Genomic DNA, 18767 nt, shown 5'->3' with positions numbered 1-18767 from the left:
GACGAGATCAGGTGCATTCAGGGTGGTAGGCCTTAGATGAGAACCCCAAAACTTAACAACAAAAAAAGAAACAACCCAATTCAAAAGGGACAAAGGACTTGAATAGACATTTCTCTGAAGAAGATGTATAAATGGCCAATAAGCACACAAAAAGATGCTCAATATTCATTAGGGAAATACAAATCAAAACTACAGTAAGATACCACCTCACACCCATTAGGATGGCAACAAAAAAAAACAGAAAATGTGTTGATGAGGTTGTGTAAAAATTGAAACCCTTATACACTGTTGTTAGGAATGTAAAATGGGTAAGCCATGGTGTAAAACAGTATAGCAGTTCCTCAAAAAATTAAAGACAGAATTACCAGATGATCCAGCAATTCCACTTCTGGGTATATACCCAAAAGAACTGAAAGCAGGGTCTCAAAGAGATAATTTGTATACCCATGTTCATAGCAGCATTATCTACAATAGCTAAAACATGGTAGCAAACCAAGTGTCCATTGATGGATGAATGGATAAGCAAAATGTATATACATACAAATGGAATGTTATTCATCCTTAAAAAAGAAGGAAATTCTGACACATGGCACAACATGGATGAAGCCTGAGGACACTGTGCTAAGTGAAATTAGCCAGTCACTGAAAGACAAACGATGTATGATTCCATTTATATGAGGTACTTAGAGTCATCAATATCATGGAGACAGTATAATGGTGGTTGCCAGGGGCTAGGGGGTGGGAAGAATGGGAATTATTGTTTAATGAGTATAGAGTTTCAGTTTTACAAGATGAAAAGAGTTATGGGGATGGATGGTGGTAATGGTTGCACAACAACGTGAATGTATTTAATACCACTGAACTGTGCACTTAAAAATGGTTAAGATAGTAAATTTTATGGTAAGTGTATTTTCCCACAATAAAAAATAAAATAAAAAGAGCCCCTCCCCATGCACATGCACAAGTAAGCCTCAGGCAGACACACAGTTCAGGGCTTATGCATCATCCTTTGCCATCAAGGGTTGCAGAAACAATCCTGCTGTCCCCAATATGCAGACCAGGATAAAAACCCACAGAAAAATACGATCAATCACCATGGCAACATACTTCCAATCGTCTTGAATCTGAAAGACAAAACAAAAATCATGAAAGAGGAAACAAAGCGTTAAGGAAAAGGCAGAGTGAGCACATTTTCAATACTGAATATTTAATAAATATGTTGCCGTAGCAGAAGAAACCATTCTGCCACAATATTTAAGAAAGCTTTTTTTTCTAACTGATGTAGTCTGAGGAAATCTACCTTTCTCAAGTTTCTCTTTATGCACTAGAGAAATAAGTATAAAATATTTGTTATTTTAAATCAGAAATTTCTTAATGTATACTTCACCTAATTTTTTCTAAACTGCATTACAATTTATAAAGTTAGTAAAACCAGTTACTTGACTTGTGCCTCTGTGGGAGGATTCTGGGCCTTTGTTAGAATAGTTAATACAATCCAACATCATTTACCATTGTTTCAAAGTACTAGTTCTTATCCAGTTTTAGATACTAATTTCCTTTTAACGTCTGTTCCAAAAATGAAATAAGTACATCAGGGCAAGGCCTTCATCACTCTTTCTCTCCCACTGCCCCACCTCCACAATACCCAGCTAACAAATATCTTCAGTTAGAAGGCCAAAGTACCATGGAATTCTGTACAGTTATAGAACAGGTTGGATATCAGAAACAATTGCTGACAATGAAGTAAAAGATGGAAGAAAGAGCAAGACTAATTATATATAACACAGCTTCAGTTTAGGTTTGAAATAGGAAAGAGAATTGTATGTTAGTTATACTCCTAGACAACACAGAAAGCAAGGAGGCCATAATTGAATTGAGAAAGAGAGAATCCATGAATCAACTGATTTTGAGGAAATAATCACATAATAAAGGGCAGCATGTGATTTAGTAATTTAATTAAGTACGCTGAAATGGGGTTGGGAGACAAGGATTTTATTTTGCCATTATGCGCTAGATTAAATGTGTCCTCTTGATGACACTAAGAAGTCATATTAGTCAAATTAGAATTATAATGCCATATTTGCCACAACTACTTTATTTGAATTCCTAAGATTTTGGTTTGTAAGTGTTTCAAATATGCAAGAGACCCTGTGACTCCTACTCACCCCCTGCTGGCTAACCCTCCAACGGCTCTAGGAGGCAGGGAGGTGGAAAAGCAGAGACTTGGAGACAGGCTTTCATTATAATCCCAGCTCTGTTCCTTTCTTTTTTTTTAACGATTTTATTTTTTTCCTTTTTCTCCCCAAAGCCCCCCGGTACATAGTTGTATATTCTTAGTTGTGGGTCCTTCTAGTTGTGGCATATGGGACGCCGCCTCAGCATGGCCTGATGAGTGCCCAGGATTTGAACTGGCGAAACCCTGGGCCGCCTCAGCGGAGCGTGTGTACTTAACCACTTGGCCACGGGGCTGGCCCCCCAGCTCTGTTCCTTTCTGTTGTGAGAATCTGGTTAAATTATGTGACCTCTCTTAGCCTCAATGTCCACATCTGTAAAATGGGGAGAACAGTACCTACCTCAGAGGCTGAGGTGAAGAGCAGAGAACAGAAGGTGCCCATTGACTGGGGAGCCTGAGGCTTCCCTCCTCCCCTCCCCACAGCAAGCAAAAGGGACTTGGAAGAGATCAGAGCCAGGTGGGAGGTCGAGAGAAGTCCCTTGAGGGATTAAGGTGACCTAGAGGGGAGGAAACATCCTTGAAGGGTAGTATAGCCCAGTCTGTGGCCATGTGGCCCTCTGCCTTGTGGAGCCTGGGTTTGGGCCACTCCCTGAAACACAATTCAGCAAGGATGGCTGACACTCAGAAAAAGTGAGTTTACAGATCCCAAATACACAAACTTAGCTGTTTGAAAGAATATTCATGAAAGGGATAGGTTAAGGATTTAAACTAAACATGATATCCCCAGAGACAGAGAATATTGGAAACATGAAAGAGGAAGACGCAGTGTTACAGAAGAAGCAAGAAGAAATACAAGTGTGAAAACAGACAAGTTGCAATAAAGACTTCAAGACATGGGATAACTGGCAGGGTAAGAACAGCCCAGGAAAGAAAGAGTGATTGGAAGATGAAAGTGGAGAGCTCCTGGGGCAAACAGAAAGAAACCAAGACGTGGAAATGTAGAAGAGCTAAAAGATGGAGAGGCTGGAAGCAGATGTGTCCACATCTGTACAACAGGAGTTCAGGGAAAGAGAAAAGTAAGAGGTGAGGAGGAAATCTCCATAGAAAAATACCTTGATTTCCCTAGAATTAAAAATGAAAAACCTCAGAATCAAATGGCTCATAAGAATGCCAAACAGATTAGGAGAGACCCACGCTGACACATTGTGTTTGATATCATTAGATTTCTCTACAAATAGAAAATTCTAATAGCTTCTAGATAGAACTAATTACTCACAAAGGAACAACACTCAGATTAAGTTAAAACTTTTCAGAAGTGACGCTGAAGCAAAAAGGCCATGGAGCATTATTTTGTAGGTATTTAAGGAAAAGAACTTCATCCCTAGAATTTTGTACCCGGCTAACCTCTAATTTAAAAGTGAGGGCACAATACATTTTTAAGCCTACAGGCTTCAGAAGGTTTACCCATAAACATTCTTCAGAAGGCATGTCAATACGAAGAGAAATAAATCCAGGAGGATACCATAAGATGTGACGGGTAAGTAAATGATTTAGTGAAGCTGACTGTAGACTAAAAAAAGGAATGGCAAAACTCAAAAAATTATATTCGTAAAAACCCAGAATACAGAACTAAAGCTCCAGCAACACCTAGTGTGGACGAGGCAGTGAGGAGGACCAGAGGGGAAGGCACTGTCCTTCAGTCACCGATACTGAGATACTGAGATACAGATACAGATACTGAGAAATATTAGAGACTGGTAGATATGGAGAAGAGAACTAGAGCATGAGTCTCAATCAGTTAGAAATAGCTACTGGAAGAATAAAAACAGAATGCATGATTTTCAACCAGCAGAAAAAATTTAAACTTTCCAATGTACAGCAAGAACTGAGGCAAAAAAGAAAAGTAAATGGAAAACATGAAATAAGATGGCAGAAATTTAACTCTGATAAAACAGAAATTATAACAAATGCAAATTAATAAATCATTGATCAAAAGTCAGACTCTAGAATGAATATGCATACATATTCATATATAGAGAGACAGACATACACATAGACATATAGAGATATATATAAACGTATATATCCATATATCTATCTCAGCCAAACAGAAAACAAGCTGTTTCAGAATAATAGCTACAAAGTTCGTGGCTCTGACCTGTGTACACCTCCAAGACCAAGGGAACAACTCATACAGTAGAACCAACCACAGGATGATCAGCTGTCAAAACCACCATCAACAAGAGCATTTCCATGGGACCACAAGCTCCCAAATTATTTTTCTAGTTTGGTAACCCAATCCGAGCCCTAACTCCGAACTTTGAGTATTAATACTAATTAAACTCCTTACTAATAAGAAGGGTAAGCAAGTAGGTGTGACCAACATGAACAACTTGAAAAAGAGAACAGCCACGGCCGGCTGGAGACTATGACATTCCTATGCCTTGGGACCCATGTGTCCAGGTATGGTCACTGACAGGCCCTGAGTACCCTCCGGAGATGGCTCTGGGAAAACTGAGCTTATTCAGTCTAGGTTCCTAGGAGCCAAGGACATTCAAACAAGCCAAGTTGAAGCCAGAGATTTAGGAAATTAAAATATCTCTGGAAAACTTTGTGTCAACAGCGTGTCAGTCACACAATAAGAGGGAAAGAAGGAATCCTTCGACAGGTCAAGACTCTCCTCCGAGCAGTGAGTAGGTATCTTTATTCTAACACTTCCACCCTTTCATAAACAGGCTGCAATCTGCTGACTTGTGGGCCAGATTCCTGCTTTCTCTGGAAAAACCGGAGGATCTAACAATAATGGGCCCACATTGCCCTGTGGGAACAGATGATCTGAGGTGAGTGGTAGCTGCCCCTTGAGGTGAGCCATGTGCCAGTAGTTTGCCACATTCAGGCTATTTCACTAACTTACCTTTCTGGCATTTCAGCTGTGACTTCCCTTTTAGTAACAATTTTTAAAAATGTCTGTCTCCATAACATGTCTTAGGTCCTTGTGAAACTCTTAACGTACTTGGATGGTGCCTAGTAAATAATTTTTGGAATAAAGATAATTTCTAATAGTCTGACATATGGGAACTTAGATCTCAATCTTTAGTAAATTATTGCTAACTTAAAAGAAATTACTTTAAACGTGGATAAAGAAAGGGTAAAGAATGTCTGTAGAAGTTAGTAGTGTTAGACAAATGAGAGATTGTCACTGATCATTTACTTAAGCTCCAACAATTGCTTCTACCAAATTTCAAGGAGCGCCTGACTTTTTGGCTAAATTACTGGGATCAGCGAGAGGTTTTGCATTGTTACAGTCACAAGGTGTACTCATAGCTGCTCAGATGGGTGGGGTGAGGAGGTAGGGCAGCTGTTGCAGTGTCCCTTCTTGTCTCATCTACTTTAATACGCCATTCACAGCTGAATGAAAGAGGCTCTGGACATTCCCTATCAACATTACCTATGCTGCATCAGGAGCTGAAATGATCTGTAATTAGCTTTTTGCTAATAAACAAACTTAAGGCAGGGCCAATTAATTTTTTTTTTTTTGAGGAAGATTAGCCCTGAGCTAACATCTGCCACCAATCCTCCTTTTTGCTGAGGAAGACTGGCCTTGAGCTAACATCCGTGCCCATCTTCCTCTACTTTATATGTGGGACGCCTACCACAGCATGGCTTGCCAAGTGGTGCCATGTCCGCACCCGGGATCCGAACCGGTGAAGCCTGGGCCACCGAAGGGGAACATGTGCACTTAACCGCTGCGCCACTGGGCTGGTCCTGGGCCAAATAATTTTAAAGCAGAGTTGCTTATAAAATTATTGAATGTGACTCTGGTAACCTTGGGGGTAAACAAAGGGTCAGGGAGCAGCCACAGACACTTGTCATTATTTAATGCAAAGCTTCCCTATTCTTAATAGTTGATGCTAGGTCTAGCATACAGCTTTTGGAGAAGATAAAAAAAACGGGCAAAAGAGTTTGACCAGATACTTCATAAAGAAGATATCCAAATGGCCAATAAGCATATGTCATTAGCCAACGGGGAAATGCTAATTAAACAGCAATGAGCTACCACTTCACATGTGGTATGTGAATGAGGATGTACAGCAACTGGAACTCTCAAACATTGCCAGGGGGAAGTGTCAATTGGTTCCAACATGTGGAAACCTTACAGTATCCACTAAAGTAAAAAATCTCTCCAGCAATTCTGCTCCTAGGTACACATCCAAGGGAAATGAGCATATATGTTCACCAAAAGACACATATAAGAATGTTTAGAAGCACCTTTATTCATAATAGTCCCAAACTGGAAATAACCAAATGTCCAATGACTGTCATATTGTAGAATATTACACATCAATAAAAAAGAAACGACCAAAAGGATAAACCTCTAAGATATTTTGTTGAAGGAAAGAAGTGAAACATGAAAGCATTTATACCATGCAATTCCATTTATATGAAGTTCAAGAATAGGTAAAACTAATCAATGTAAAATAAGGCAGGATCAGTGGTTACTGAAGAGGGAGGGAGACACTGACTGGGAAGGGGTATGAGGAAACTTTCTGGGGCACTGGAAATGTTCTCTATCTTTACCTGGATCATGGTTACATGGGTGTATATATAATGTAAAAATTCAATTAACTGTGTACTTAAGAGGTGTATACTTTATGTAAACTATGCTTAAATGGGAAAAAAAAAAAAACACAGAAAGTAAAATTAAAAATCTAAGTTTAGCTTAACAGTACTAACTGGAGATAATCTGACCTCAGGCCCTTTTCTAGCCTATCTCCTGATCTTCCCTCTCTCAGCATCAGGTATCTAATGGCCCGACTGCTAACTTCAGGGCACCAGATACTCACAAGCCCTATCATCCCACTTTACAGATGAGAAGACAGGCTCAGAGAGGTGAGGCAACATATCCAAGAACATAGATCTGGTAAATGGAGGAGGTGGTCTGAACACAGGCTGCTGATGCTAGAGTCTAATTCCTTATCCCTACCACTATGCCTTGCCTCACAGGAACCAATAAATGTTTGTTGAATGAATGAATGATTGATGTAATAACAAACATATCCTTACCTCTTTGGCTTCATTTTGTGCTTTCATATTTTCAGCAATATACTTGACACTTTGGATAGCTTCTTTGATTTCTGGTGACAAAGCAGAGAGGGGCAGCATGGCATTGAGAGATTCAGAACTGGAGCTTCTTGTGAGGTTGGCACTGAAATTTGAGATTTTTATCCTGTGGTGGTGACAGTAGTCACACATCCCATTCTGGCAGGGATAACCTTCCTTGCACCCTTTGTACTCTGGGCGGCTGAAGCAATTAAGATTTGAAAGCTCAGCACTATAGAAGGGTCTTGGCTTCTGAGTGTTGCCCTCATTGCTTGCTGGCCTGGTCATGAACATGACCCTGGGAAGAAAGTTCAAGAATATGGTCTTCACCCACATGGGCATTGTGTGTGTGGTCGGGGTTCTGTAGTGCACGTTGAGTACAAAGACAGTGATGACGATGGACAAGGTTACAAAAATCATGGTGAACAGGAGGTACTCGCCAATCAGGGGAATTACCAGCGAGGTGGATGGGATTGTCTCAGTGATCACCAGGAGAAACACAGTCAAGGAGAGGAGGACCGAGATGCAGAGGGTCACCTTCTCACCACAGTCAGAGGGCAAGTAGAAGACAAGCACGGTCAGGAAGGAGATAAGCAGGCAGGGGATGATGAGGTTGATGGTATAGAACAAGGGCAGGCGCCGGATGTACAGTGAATATGTGATGTCCGGGTAGATCTCCTCGCAGCAGTTGTACTTGATGTCGTGTTTGTAGCCTGGGGCTTTGATGATGGCCCACTCACCACTCTCCCAGTAGTCCTTGAGGTTCATGGAGGAGCCGATCAGGACCAGGTCAATTTTCGCCTTGTCGTAGGACCAGGAACCGAACTTCATGGTGCAGTTCTGGTAATCAAATGGAAAGTAGGTCACATCGATCTTGCACGAGCTCTTAAAGATGGCCGGAGGTATCCAGGTCACTTCCCCTGTGTACTTGAGTAAAGCTTTAGTCTTGTCATCCACCTGGAAATCCCCAACAGCACTGCAAAGACAAAGAGGTGTCCAGCTTCTCACACTGCCAGCAGGTAAATGGCAAGTAACGATGTGTAAAACTGCAGAATATGTGAGCTCTAAGTGCCGTAAAACGTCACCAGTTCACCACTCCATTTACCAATGGGGATACTGAGGCCCAAGACTCCCCTCCCCCAAAAATCTGACATACTCATCACCCCTGGGGCATGTCGCTGGTTCATTCCACAATTACAACTCCCAACTTGATACTTATTGAGACACTCCCAAATGCCTGAAAGGGAATTTTCCCCCCTTTAATTAAAGAAATGGGATGAAAGTTGTCATCCCGGGGGCAGGTGTTTAGGTGACCTTTGGGAAGATTTGCCACTCACTCTTCCTATGGTTTGGGCCTTGGTAACGCCTCCTCATTCTGTCTCCCTTGGGCGCCTAATGTGTGTATACATATATGTGTGTGAAACCAAACTGTGGAGCTAGAGGGGGCTGTAGAGACCACTGTGGGAGCCTACTCCGATTAAACTGCACCCTGTTAGATGAGTTTATTACCAGACCCTCTCTCTGGATTCTGACTCCACCATTCAGCACACTCCTTATCCCAGCTCTGTTCTAGAATGAATAATCATGTTTTCTGATTCCTTGTCTCTCAAATCCAGCAAAACAGTTTCCTTCACCTTCTGTTTCTCTGTCTTTCCCTATTTTCTCCCCACGTTTCTTCTCCCTTCCTTTAAGCTATGTGCACCCTTTCTTTTTACAAAGAGATGTACATTTTTCTTAGAATAATCTTGTTGGTATTTGTAAGCTGGTTTCTTCAACAGAAGATTTGCTGATGACCAACTCAACACTCTGTCGAATTGCATCTGAGAGTGAGGCCAGTTGGTGCTCACAATGGCCTGGCCTGTGAATGCTTTGACATTTCCTTGGATCAGCCCTATTATATTTCTCGGGGTTCTGCATTTGAAGGCATTCATGTCCTTCAAAAGGGAACCGTCACCATACCCTTTTGCCTGAAGAGCTGAAAAAATTAACAAACCTTTAGCGATATCCTTGTGTTGCTGTTGTTATTGGATAAGAACATGTGAAAACAGAAGGGGAACATGTCCCTCATGTGCCACTGCTGAGCAGGACAATCACTACACATGAAGACTAGATGCCAAAGCCACCACCTCTCTTTACTCCAGTTGGCTGGTTTATGCCAAAGGTGCCCTGCTGGGTTTATACATTCTTAGCCCCTACTTCACTCCTATCGTGCCCTCAATTCCCCAGAAGAAGATTATTCCTAGTTCCTGGCTCCAGGAAGAAGGGAGAGGTATGAGAAGAGGGGTGGGGGTGGGGATCCACACAGCCCCCAAGTGGATGTGACCCATGTTCACCTGAGGAGCCTCTATGAGGACTGGCCCACACAGGGTTGAAAAGACCGTTAGGAAGACAGAGGCCTCCAGAACAACTTTCCTTATAGTATCCTGGATCAACAAAATGTCAGAATAGCAAGGGACCTTCAGATCCCAGGGCCTAGCCCAGGAATGGGCAAACTACGGCCCATAAGTCTGCCCCCTGTTTCTGTAGATAAATTTTTAACGGAACACACAGCCATACCCACCTGTTATCTATCGTCTAAGGCTACTTTCGAGCTGCAAAGGCAGAGTTGAGCAGCTGCAGCAGAGACTGCATGGCTGTAAAGCCTAAAATATTTACTACCTGGCCCCTGACAAAAAAGTTTCTCAACCCCCACTCTAGTACAATCCCCTCATTTTACCGAAGAGGACACTGAAGGTCAGAGAACAGGACTGACTTGCTCAGGGTCCCACAGAGAGTTTTTGGTGGAGCCTTGGCCAATCAGAACTTGGTCCCCAAGTGAGGAGTCGCAAACTGCCTGTGTGTCCAAAGGCCAAACACCGGAGATAAGTTTATGTTGGTTGCTGGTGCCCATTTCTGCTATTTTCCAGGGATCCTGGTCACTGTGGCTGCTGCCTACAGAACCCCTTGGCTGTGTCTGCCCAGACCAGAAGGCCTGTTTGCTGACCAGGGCGATGTTAGCAGCCTATTCCCTGCCACTGTGAGACAGAGAAGACAAAGAGCTAGCTGGCAACCAGGGTCTGACACAGCACCAGTCACACAGAGGGCACTTGGTATTTGCTGACTGAAAGAACGACTAGAAAATAAATGAAGGTCTCATCTCCACAGGATGCCCAAGAGATGGCTGGCAGCAAAGGACAGCAGGGGTGAGCCAATGTGTTGCTGAACCATGTGAGTTGATTACAGAAAGAAAAGGCAGGACTAGCCCTGTGGACTACTGGTTAAGTTCAGTGCACTCCACTTCAGTGGCCCAGGTTTGGTTCCCAGGCACAGACCTACACCACTTGTTGGTGGCCACGCTGTGGTGGCAACCCACATACAAAATAGAGGAAGATTGGCATGGGCAAATCTTCCTCAGCAAAAAAAAGAAAAGAAGAAGAAAAGAAAAGGCACGGTGAGTACAAATGATTAGCTGAGGTATCACTTTAATAGAAGGAAAGATGGAGAGCTTAAGTGGGAGAGAGGGTGGTGAGTGGTATGAGAAGATCACGAATGGCATCAGTTTTTTTAATCTCTCCAAATTCCCTCAGAAAAATAAGGCAACAAGGGTAGCAAAAGGAAAGGGCCACTGACCACATCGTCAACATCACTGGGTTACATGGAAACTCGTGAACCTCAGAATATGAGAGTATGGGGTCAAACTCAGGTCCTGCTGGGCTCAAAGGATTAGCTGCTGATGGAGGGACGAGAAAGGGGAGCTCTCATGTCCTAAGAGCCCCAGACTAGAAGTCACAAAGAAGTATCTGCCCCTCAAAAAAGAGAACCCCACTCTGCATTGAACCCTCAGCAGGGGAACAGTGAAACAGAGAGGGCTCCACAGCTTCCAATTTGTGACAGACAACAGAAAAAGATGGTGGGAATCCACTGAGGGTCTGCAGAGAATTCAGTCAGGGCTGCTGTGGGCTCTCAAGGATCTCAGAACATCTCCCCAAACTCCCTTCCAGAAGGACAGAGACCCAACCAGAAAAAAGCTGCCTAGGGTAGGATCCATATCGTAAAGGGTGGGAAACTGGGGGTGAGAAGAGAAAGCAGGTGGATGGTTCAGAAACTAGAGAGGGAGGCATCCAGAAGCAGCAGCTCTCAGACTATAGAGGTGGCTACACAGAGAGGCTTCAGGGTGACTATCTGAGGAAGGAATTCTCAGCAGGTGAAACAAGAGACTCACCCCCACCTACCCCGATTCCCTCCAGGAATCTGTCCTGAAAGTACAGCAAAGGCCATCTTTTTAAACAAGAGCAACTGAATAGGACTGGACTGAACCCCGTATAAACACATTATAAGAAAAATATAAAAATGAGTAAGTGAATAACACACAGGTAAGTGCATACCACAAAAATATAACCACAGAGCAGAGGAAACCGATAAACTGACATTATAAATTAAGCTAAAGGAAACTAAGAAATCTTTAGAAACTGCGAAAGAGCTGCACAATCAGAAATAGAAAAGTTAAGAAATAATTTGGCTAAACAGGAGGATGTATAAAGAACTGAAATAACTTAGGAAAGAATTAGGAAAAGAGAAAAATCATTTTAGAAATAAAGACTAGACTAGAAGAAATATAAGAACAAGCAGACATCAATTAGAATTGCTACATTCCAAGTGCAGCAATGGAAATAAAAGACAGAAAGGAGAAAAAAATTCTTTTGAACCAAACAGAAACAAAGGAGAATTTGAGAGAAAATAATATAGAGAGAATATAGGCGGAGAAGTTCCAAAATATGTAAAAATGGAGTTCCTGGAGAGAAAAATCAAAGCAATGGAACAGAATAAGTCTTAAAAACTATAATTCAAAGAAAAGCTTTCCTGGAATAAAAGAAGGCTTTTTATATACATAGTTCAGAGTAAAACAAATAGACTTTAAGGACAAAGGAAAAAATCCTTTGGGTACCTAAGCAAACAGAACAATCCATTTATAAATAAAATGACTATACATCCCAGCTTGCCCAGGACAGCCCCGGTTTACCTCTGTGGTCCTGGCATACTGACTAATAGTGTCTCCTTTCTCTCCCAAAAGTCACCTGCTTTGACTAGTAAATGAAAATCAGACAGGTATCAGATTTTGACGCAACACTTCATCCAAGAACACAGTGAGTCAAGATTTTTAAGATTTCCATAGAAGGAAAATATGAGCCAAGAATTTTTTTTTTTAAGATTTTATTTTTTCCCTTTTTCTCCCGAAAGCCCCCCTGTACATAGTTGTGTATTTTTAGTTGTGGGTCCCTCCAGCCATGGCATGGGGGACGCTGCCCCAGCATGGCCCAATGAAAGGTGCCATGTCGGTGCCCAGGATCCAAACCAGCGAAACCCTGGGCTCTTAGGACAATGCGGCCATGGGGCGGCCCTGAGTCAAGGATTATACCCAACTAAGTGACCTAAAAGTATTATTTAAAAGACTACAGTGAGTTATGACCTTGTAAGAACTCAGGGTATTTTGTGTCCACGAGCACTTTCTGAGGATTCTATTAGAGAATGAACTTCAGAAAACAGAAAAATCACAGGAGAAACCTTGGCATAAGAAGGTAAAAGGTGTTCCTAGTGTGTCGAAATGAAGAGAAATTCCCAACAGAAGACCACCCCTGAGAACTGACGTTCTAACTAGGAGAGAGGCATTGGATGATTTTCTCTAATGTTACTTTCGGCTTCACAGGCGAAGGAAATTCCTTGTGATACTTGCTCCCCTCCACATCCAATCGGAAGCATTTCATTATGTCTCTTGGTATTGTTAAAATCATACATCCTAAAGTCCTCCAGCTGTTCTTTTCACCCAAGATTGCCGGCAAGAAAATAGCTATAAAATTCAAATCATAAGATTAAAACTTTTGCCCATTTTCTTAATTCTAGCTTAGCAAAAATTCTCAATACCCTGACCAGCTCCCTACGCGCCTCTGGACCAGGCGATTTCCGGGATGGCTCACATTCTGCAAACCAGTTAAGTTTATCTTGTGTCCCAGTTCTTTAAGGACCAATTTACCAATACAAAGTGCACAAAAGAATCATGTTTATAAATGCTGTATTTCCTTGGGAAAAAAGTAAATACAACACAGACCACTTTTGGACTGGTTAAAGACCCCTCTTCTTTTAGCCAGCACCAGCAAGTGGGATTCAGCCAAAAACATAGCTTCTCTAGTCCTACTACTAAAACATTTTGTACTAATATGGCATAAAAACCTAAACACAGGATGCTTTTATTCATTGAAATCAGATTAGACTAATTCTATATGAAGAATTTTGCTGAAAAATGCTTAATGGTTAAGACACTTTCATACTAGAGATAAAGCACAGGTGCGAAAGGATGTTTTTCAATACCTGGAGAATAAAAACCAGTCCATACTGTAAAATATCAATTAAAATTTACGTTTGCCTAAGAAAAGAGCTTAAATGTGGAAAGTGTCAGCTTTGTCTGGGCTTAGGAAAGAGAGGCAGGTTTTGGAGGTGCCATGATGAGCAGGACCAGACTGGCAGAGGAAGAACCTTTGAAAGAGAGAAAGAGGAGAGGCTTCTCGACACTGGTGGGGAGATACGCCTGGACAGGGTCAGCAGGTGCACCGGGTGGTACAGGGCCAGGCAGGGACTGACTCAGGTGAGTAGAAGAATAAAGCCTTCCTGTCGTCTAAACTCACGGGGCCCGGCTGGACTCTGACTTACAGGGAAGGCCAAGTCCTAGTGAGGGCCTTGGTGACAGACATCCCCCAGCTCCACAGTGTTTCCCTTCGTGCCCTTCCTCTAGTTTGTAATTCCATATTTGGATATTATAATTCATGCTTGTCTTCCCGGCTGTGTGGTAAACTCCTGGAGGCAGGAGAGGTACCTGTTTTACACACCACTCTATCTCCAGCACCTGGATACATAGTGGATATTCAATAAAACCCATGGAATAAACCAAATGAATGAAGCTCTCTTAGAAAAGGTCCTAGGAAGGCTAGGCTGTAAGCACAGTGGGCCAAGGACCCAGAGTCCAGGCTGACAGCCCAAGAGGGTGTGGGCCACCCAGTATCTTACTTGTTATACAGCACGATGTCTGGCTTCCAGATCTTTTGTGCAGGTACACGCATGAACTCTGCCCCATCATAGTCGGAGGGGTTCCACTTCAGCTTGTAGTCATTCCAGATCTAGGGGGAGAAAACAGGGAGGGAGAAGGAGGCAGCAAAAGGACCAGCATCATTTTACTCCTCTTGATACCACCATCTTGGTGAGCTCCCCATCTCTGCTATGTGTCACTGAGCTGCCTCCATGCTGCAGAGCACACTAGTTTCACATGTGGGTGCTAATGGGGGACACAGCACTAGGCTAAAGTGTGCAGGCCACTTCCTGGCTTTATGGGAGTCACTGCCTTCATGACTGTGGGCAAGTCCAGCCCCTCATCAACCAAATAAGGATCACTAGTGCCTCCTCTGGGCACTTCTAGTGCCAGGTCCAGGTCCATGCCTTAAGTTCCTGCTGCTTACATTCCTGAAATGGCTTTCCAGGAGCTGTTTCATAGTGTAATGGTGAGCTCTCTGGACTCTGAATCCACGAGCTTTTTCAGACATGTTCCCCCACCAAGCCCCAATAACAGGGTGTTAAGAACACACAGAACCCTCTTCCATCTCCAGGCTAAGTAGGGTTGGCCTCTGAAGGGTTCTGGGGAAGGAACCATGATCCCATTGGGTCCGAGAAGTGCAGACCTGGGAGATTTGAGTCCTGAGCACCTGAGGAGAGAGAGGTAAGGCTGCAGCCAGAGGGAACATGTGCCATTTAGAGTGCTGAGTGGGCACCATGCCCATCTAGCTTTCCAGCCTCCTAGAAAGGAAGGCTGCATGAGTTGAGCACTCAGTTGGCCGGGCTGGTGAATAGGCACACCTGGTCACACCAGGTCTGGACAAAGCCTCCCTGGGGAGGACACATGGAAGCCAATTTCTTTGGCCTCAATCTGAACAGGAAAATCCAGAGCCCCTGCTCCCACACTACCAACCATGAAAACAGCGTCTGCTTCTGACTTAAGGATGAGTTTTTGGCAAGAGGAAGGGAAGGAAGTGGTCTTAGGCACCACCCTAGAGCCGGGGGCCAGGACTCCAGGCCCAGGTCTGCCCATTTTGTTGTGTAACCACAGGGGAGGTCTCCACTTCCAGGCTGCAGTCTGTCATCTGTGAGTGGAGGGGCTGGGCCCTGAAGTCCTTCCAGGGGGACTTCAGAGCAGTGCATGTTACCCCAAGTCCAGGAAGAGACAGATCAGCCAGTCAGTGTACCCCAATCTGGACCCACGGGAGTGATGTGGGGCCTTTGGGCCCTTTTTGGTTTACAGACAGCAAATAAAGAAATCACCACCAGGGGGCAGCAGTGCTCAGGGCCGGTCACTCACTTGCTTGAGCCACAGGTTGGTCTCCATGATCTGGTTTACTTCATCCTAGAAGGAGAGATTAAAGTAGACACGTGAATTATAAAAACAAGGCTGCTTCTGGGAAAGCCTCTTCCAGAAGCCCACTCTCCCACCGCCACAGCCTGTGGCTCTGGCACTTACCACCTTCACTAGCTGAGACATGGACACTTCAAACTGGATGATGACTGGGTCAGACACGTTAGCCACAGGCCGGATGATCTCATTGTAATCTTCGAACAGTCGCTCAAACAGCCGGTGCTCAGCCTCGGAGGCACTGGTCACTGGGGGAAGCAGTTCTGTCAGTCCCTGAGGAAACTGTCACTTTTCCTTCACCAGGGGCACCACCCACCAACAGCCTCCCCTCTACTTGCTGGGGATACTCTGTGTAACTTGACTTTCAGGCTAGTCCTCCCTCCTTGAGTTACAGACTGGGAAACTGAGGCCCAAGAGATACAGGGATTCCACCAGGTCACACACAGTGAGAAGCATAATGGTTACAAGCCTGAGCTTTGAATTTGAATAGATCTGGCACAAATCCTGACAAACTGTGAGCTGTGCGAGCTTAGGCAAATGGCTTAATCGCTCTGTACCTCAGTTTATCTATCTGTAAAAATATAGATTATAAATGTATCCACCTCATAGGGTTGCTATGAGTGAGGTGCCTAGCTCACTGCTGGCATTTGCTAAGAGCTCAAGAACTATCCTCACCTTCATTGTTACTACAGGGCCGGGGTGTGCAGCAAACACAGGCTGCCTAGGTATAGCTGCTCACTGCTTCCATGATGGAGAGATGACCAGTCCACTCCCAGGGGCAGGGCCACCTAGGGTCAAGTAGCCCCAGCCTGAGGGATACTGCAGCCCACGTTTGGGGCTCTCCTTCATCCCCAGGATCCTGTAGGGGTTTGGGCTGCATGGCTCTGGTGATCTCAGAGTGTGAACCCCGGTTCCTGCTGATGCTGTCTTCACATCCTGCTCCCTCTTACCACTCTGAAACCCTTGGGACTCCCTTTGTTCCTAAGCCCCACCCCAGGCATCTTGAGTCAGCTATCTGCTGCTTCCCACTTACAGATCTGGGGACAATCTGGGGAGGGGATGAGGGGAATCCTTGGCAAAGTCCAACCCAACTTCTCCAGGTCCTGAAATGGGATCCTGCCTGCTCCTTCTCTCCCCGCGACCCCCGCGCCCCCCGCAGGGATCTCGGGCAGCCCTGCCAAATCCCTCGCCCCTTGGTATCTTCCAGCCCTCCCAGGCCACACGAGAGTCTTCTGGCGGCGAGTCAGGGCTGGCTTCTCCCAGAGACCAGGCAGAACGCGGGGAGGCACGCTCTGTGGTGAGGGGGTTTCAAAGCAACGCGGCCAGGAGAGCGGAGAGACAAGAATCGGGAGAAGAGGCTAGAGCACCAGCTCAGGCCCCCCAAGCCCCGAAATGACGTCCCTCTCCCCCAGGTGTCTTTGATCAAGTCTGTAGCCCGCTCTGGCCTCCGATTCCCCACCTATTCGTAAAACGAGGAGGTGGGAGGGATGCAGACAGTGGAACCGACGGCCCAGGGGCGACAGTCCGGCACCCAGTGCGCGGAGCAGGGCGACGGGCAGGGCCAGGACTCGAACCCGTAACCCCGAGGCCCGAGAAGGAAGGGCCCGAGTCCGGAGCCATTCCCGCACCCTCAGGCACGCACCCAAAGGACTCTGAGGGAGCAGAGAGCCGAAGGGAAACGGGCCTCCGCCGCCCAACTCGCCGGGGGCCGGAGCGAGTCCACGCGGGGTCCGAGTCCTCAGCAACGGCGCCCCCTCTCTCCGCCTCCCGCGCTGCGCTCCCGGGGGCAACCCCTTCGGACCCCGCTTCCCCACTCGGGGCGCCCATCCCTCGGCCCCCCTCGCCCCACGCCCGTACCTGGCAGCAGCAGCAAAAGCAGTAGTGGCGGCGCCGGGAGGGGCCAGAGCCCCGGGGCGCGGGCTCCGCGCGGGTGGGCGCCCATGGCCGGTCGGCCCGGCTGGCCGGAGAGCCGGTGCGAACGGGGCGGGCGGCGTGAAGCCTCGACAGGCCGAGCGGAGCCTGGCGGTCGGGAGCAGCCGCGGCCGCGCGGATGCAGACCCGCCCCGCCCCGCCGGGCTCCCAGGCAGCGGGCCCCCAGGGGCGGGCGGAGGGCGGGCGCGCGGCCCGGCTCCTCCCGCCTCCGCACCAATCCCAGCGCCGGCCCCGCCCGCCATGGGGACCCCGCGTCTCCGCGACGCCCGCGGGGGTGCGCTGGCGCCGTCGGAGGAGGGAGCGCCGCCCCCAGGGCCGGGCGCTGGGCGGGCTCGTCCCTCTGTCTGTGGCCGGCGTAGCCCGTGGACGGCTCCGCGCCCGACCAGTCGGGGCAGGTGCTGACAGACCACTGGGAAGGAGAGGGGCCGAATCCCTGTCCCTGGCTTCCTGGGTGAGTGACGGTCCCCCCTAACCCGGGGTGGCGACCACGGAACTACACGGTCGCTGGACCGCCTGAGAGGCTCTAACACACCTTCAGAACGAGGCCTCAAGATTTTGACCCTATTGTTAAATATTGTAGGTGTGATAATGGTATTTGTTTTTGAGAGTCCTTCTAGTTTAGAAGGCGGAGGGTTGGAGTCAGTTAAAACAGTATCAGCTATAAGTTGATAATTTTTGAGGCTGATGAGGAGTGCCTGGAGGTTTGCTATACTGTTCTAGTTTAGCATAGGTTTGAAATGCTCCTTGATAAGAAGTAAAACAGAAGAAGAAAGAAAAAATAAAATAAAATATGAGGCTTCGATATGAAGCCATCAAAGAGGTCACTGCACTTCCCGGCCCCTGGCTCCTTGCAGAACCTCCTCTGCTCCCACCGCATCCACCCCCTTGGGTGCCCCAGGAACGTGTAGTGACCAGGCAGGCCACCCTGGGGCCCCTTGGCCTCTCTCACCACTCACTCGGGGGCGGGGCGGGGCGGGGCGGGCCGGGGGGGGGGGGGGGGGGGAGGGGGGGGGGCGGGGCACCTGCAGGCTTCCTTGAGGTCCCTTTAGCACAGGACTGGTGAGTCGCCTTTATTATTTCCAGAATGGGCTGCCTACCCACATTAAAACCAAACAAAAGGAGACATTTTGCAGGACC

The 18767-nt window shown here is 46.2% G+C and overlaps 2 protein-coding genes across 2 annotated transcripts in view; one reads left to right on the top strand and one right to left on the bottom strand.

The window, feature by feature from the left end:
• Window positions 1-655: 655 nt before the first annotated feature.
• CHRNA3 (cholinergic receptor nicotinic alpha 3 subunit) lies at window positions 656-17767 on the bottom strand. The gene is made up of 6 exons (XM_046652386.1): window positions 17556-17767; window positions 15807-15946; window positions 15648-15692; window positions 14309-14418; window positions 7238-8249; window positions 656-1124 (listed from the first exon to the last, which is right to left on the bottom strand). Exons 1-6 carry the CDS (start codon window positions 17638-17640, stop codon window positions 996-998), a joined length of 1521 nt encoding a protein of 506 aa, XP_046508342.1. The 5' UTR covers window positions 17641-17767; the 3' UTR covers window positions 656-995.
• Window positions 17749-18767, top strand: part of LOC124235155 (uncharacterized) — a 48377-nt gene continuing 47358 nt past the window's right edge. Inside the window, exon 1 of the mRNA XM_046652764.1 lies at window positions 17749-18081. Within this exon, the coding sequence (XP_046508720.1) occupies window positions 17749-18081 (333 nt within the window). The remainder of the gene's footprint in view (window positions 18082-18767) is intronic.

Source organism: Equus quagga, chromosome 2 (assembly GCF_021613505.1).
Source record: "Equus quagga isolate Etosha38 chromosome 2, UCLA_HA_Equagga_1.0, whole genome shotgun sequence".
NCBI lineage: Eukaryota > Metazoa > Chordata > Mammalia > Perissodactyla > Equidae > Equus > Equus quagga.
The sequence above is the reverse complement of the archived record's forward strand: the minus strand, read 5'-3'. Positions and strand labels throughout refer to the sequence as shown.

What these genes read in the sequence shown, in the direction of transcription:
- CHRNA3 (XM_046652386.1), bottom strand. Translation starts at nt 17,640, where the DNA reads ATGGGCGCCCACCCGCGCGGAGCCCGCGCCCCGGGGCTCTGGCCCCTC. An exon ending in TGTCTCAGCTAGTGAAGGTG is followed by an intron (nt 15,693 to 15,806) that starts GTAAGTGCCAGA and finishes CTCTCCTTCTAG; the next exon opens with GATGAAGTAAACCAGATCAT. An exon ending in CCAACCTGTGGCTCAAGCAA is followed by an intron (nt 14,419 to 15,647) that starts GTGAGTGACCGG and finishes TTCTCCCCCTAG; the next exon opens with ATCTGGAATGACTACAAGCT.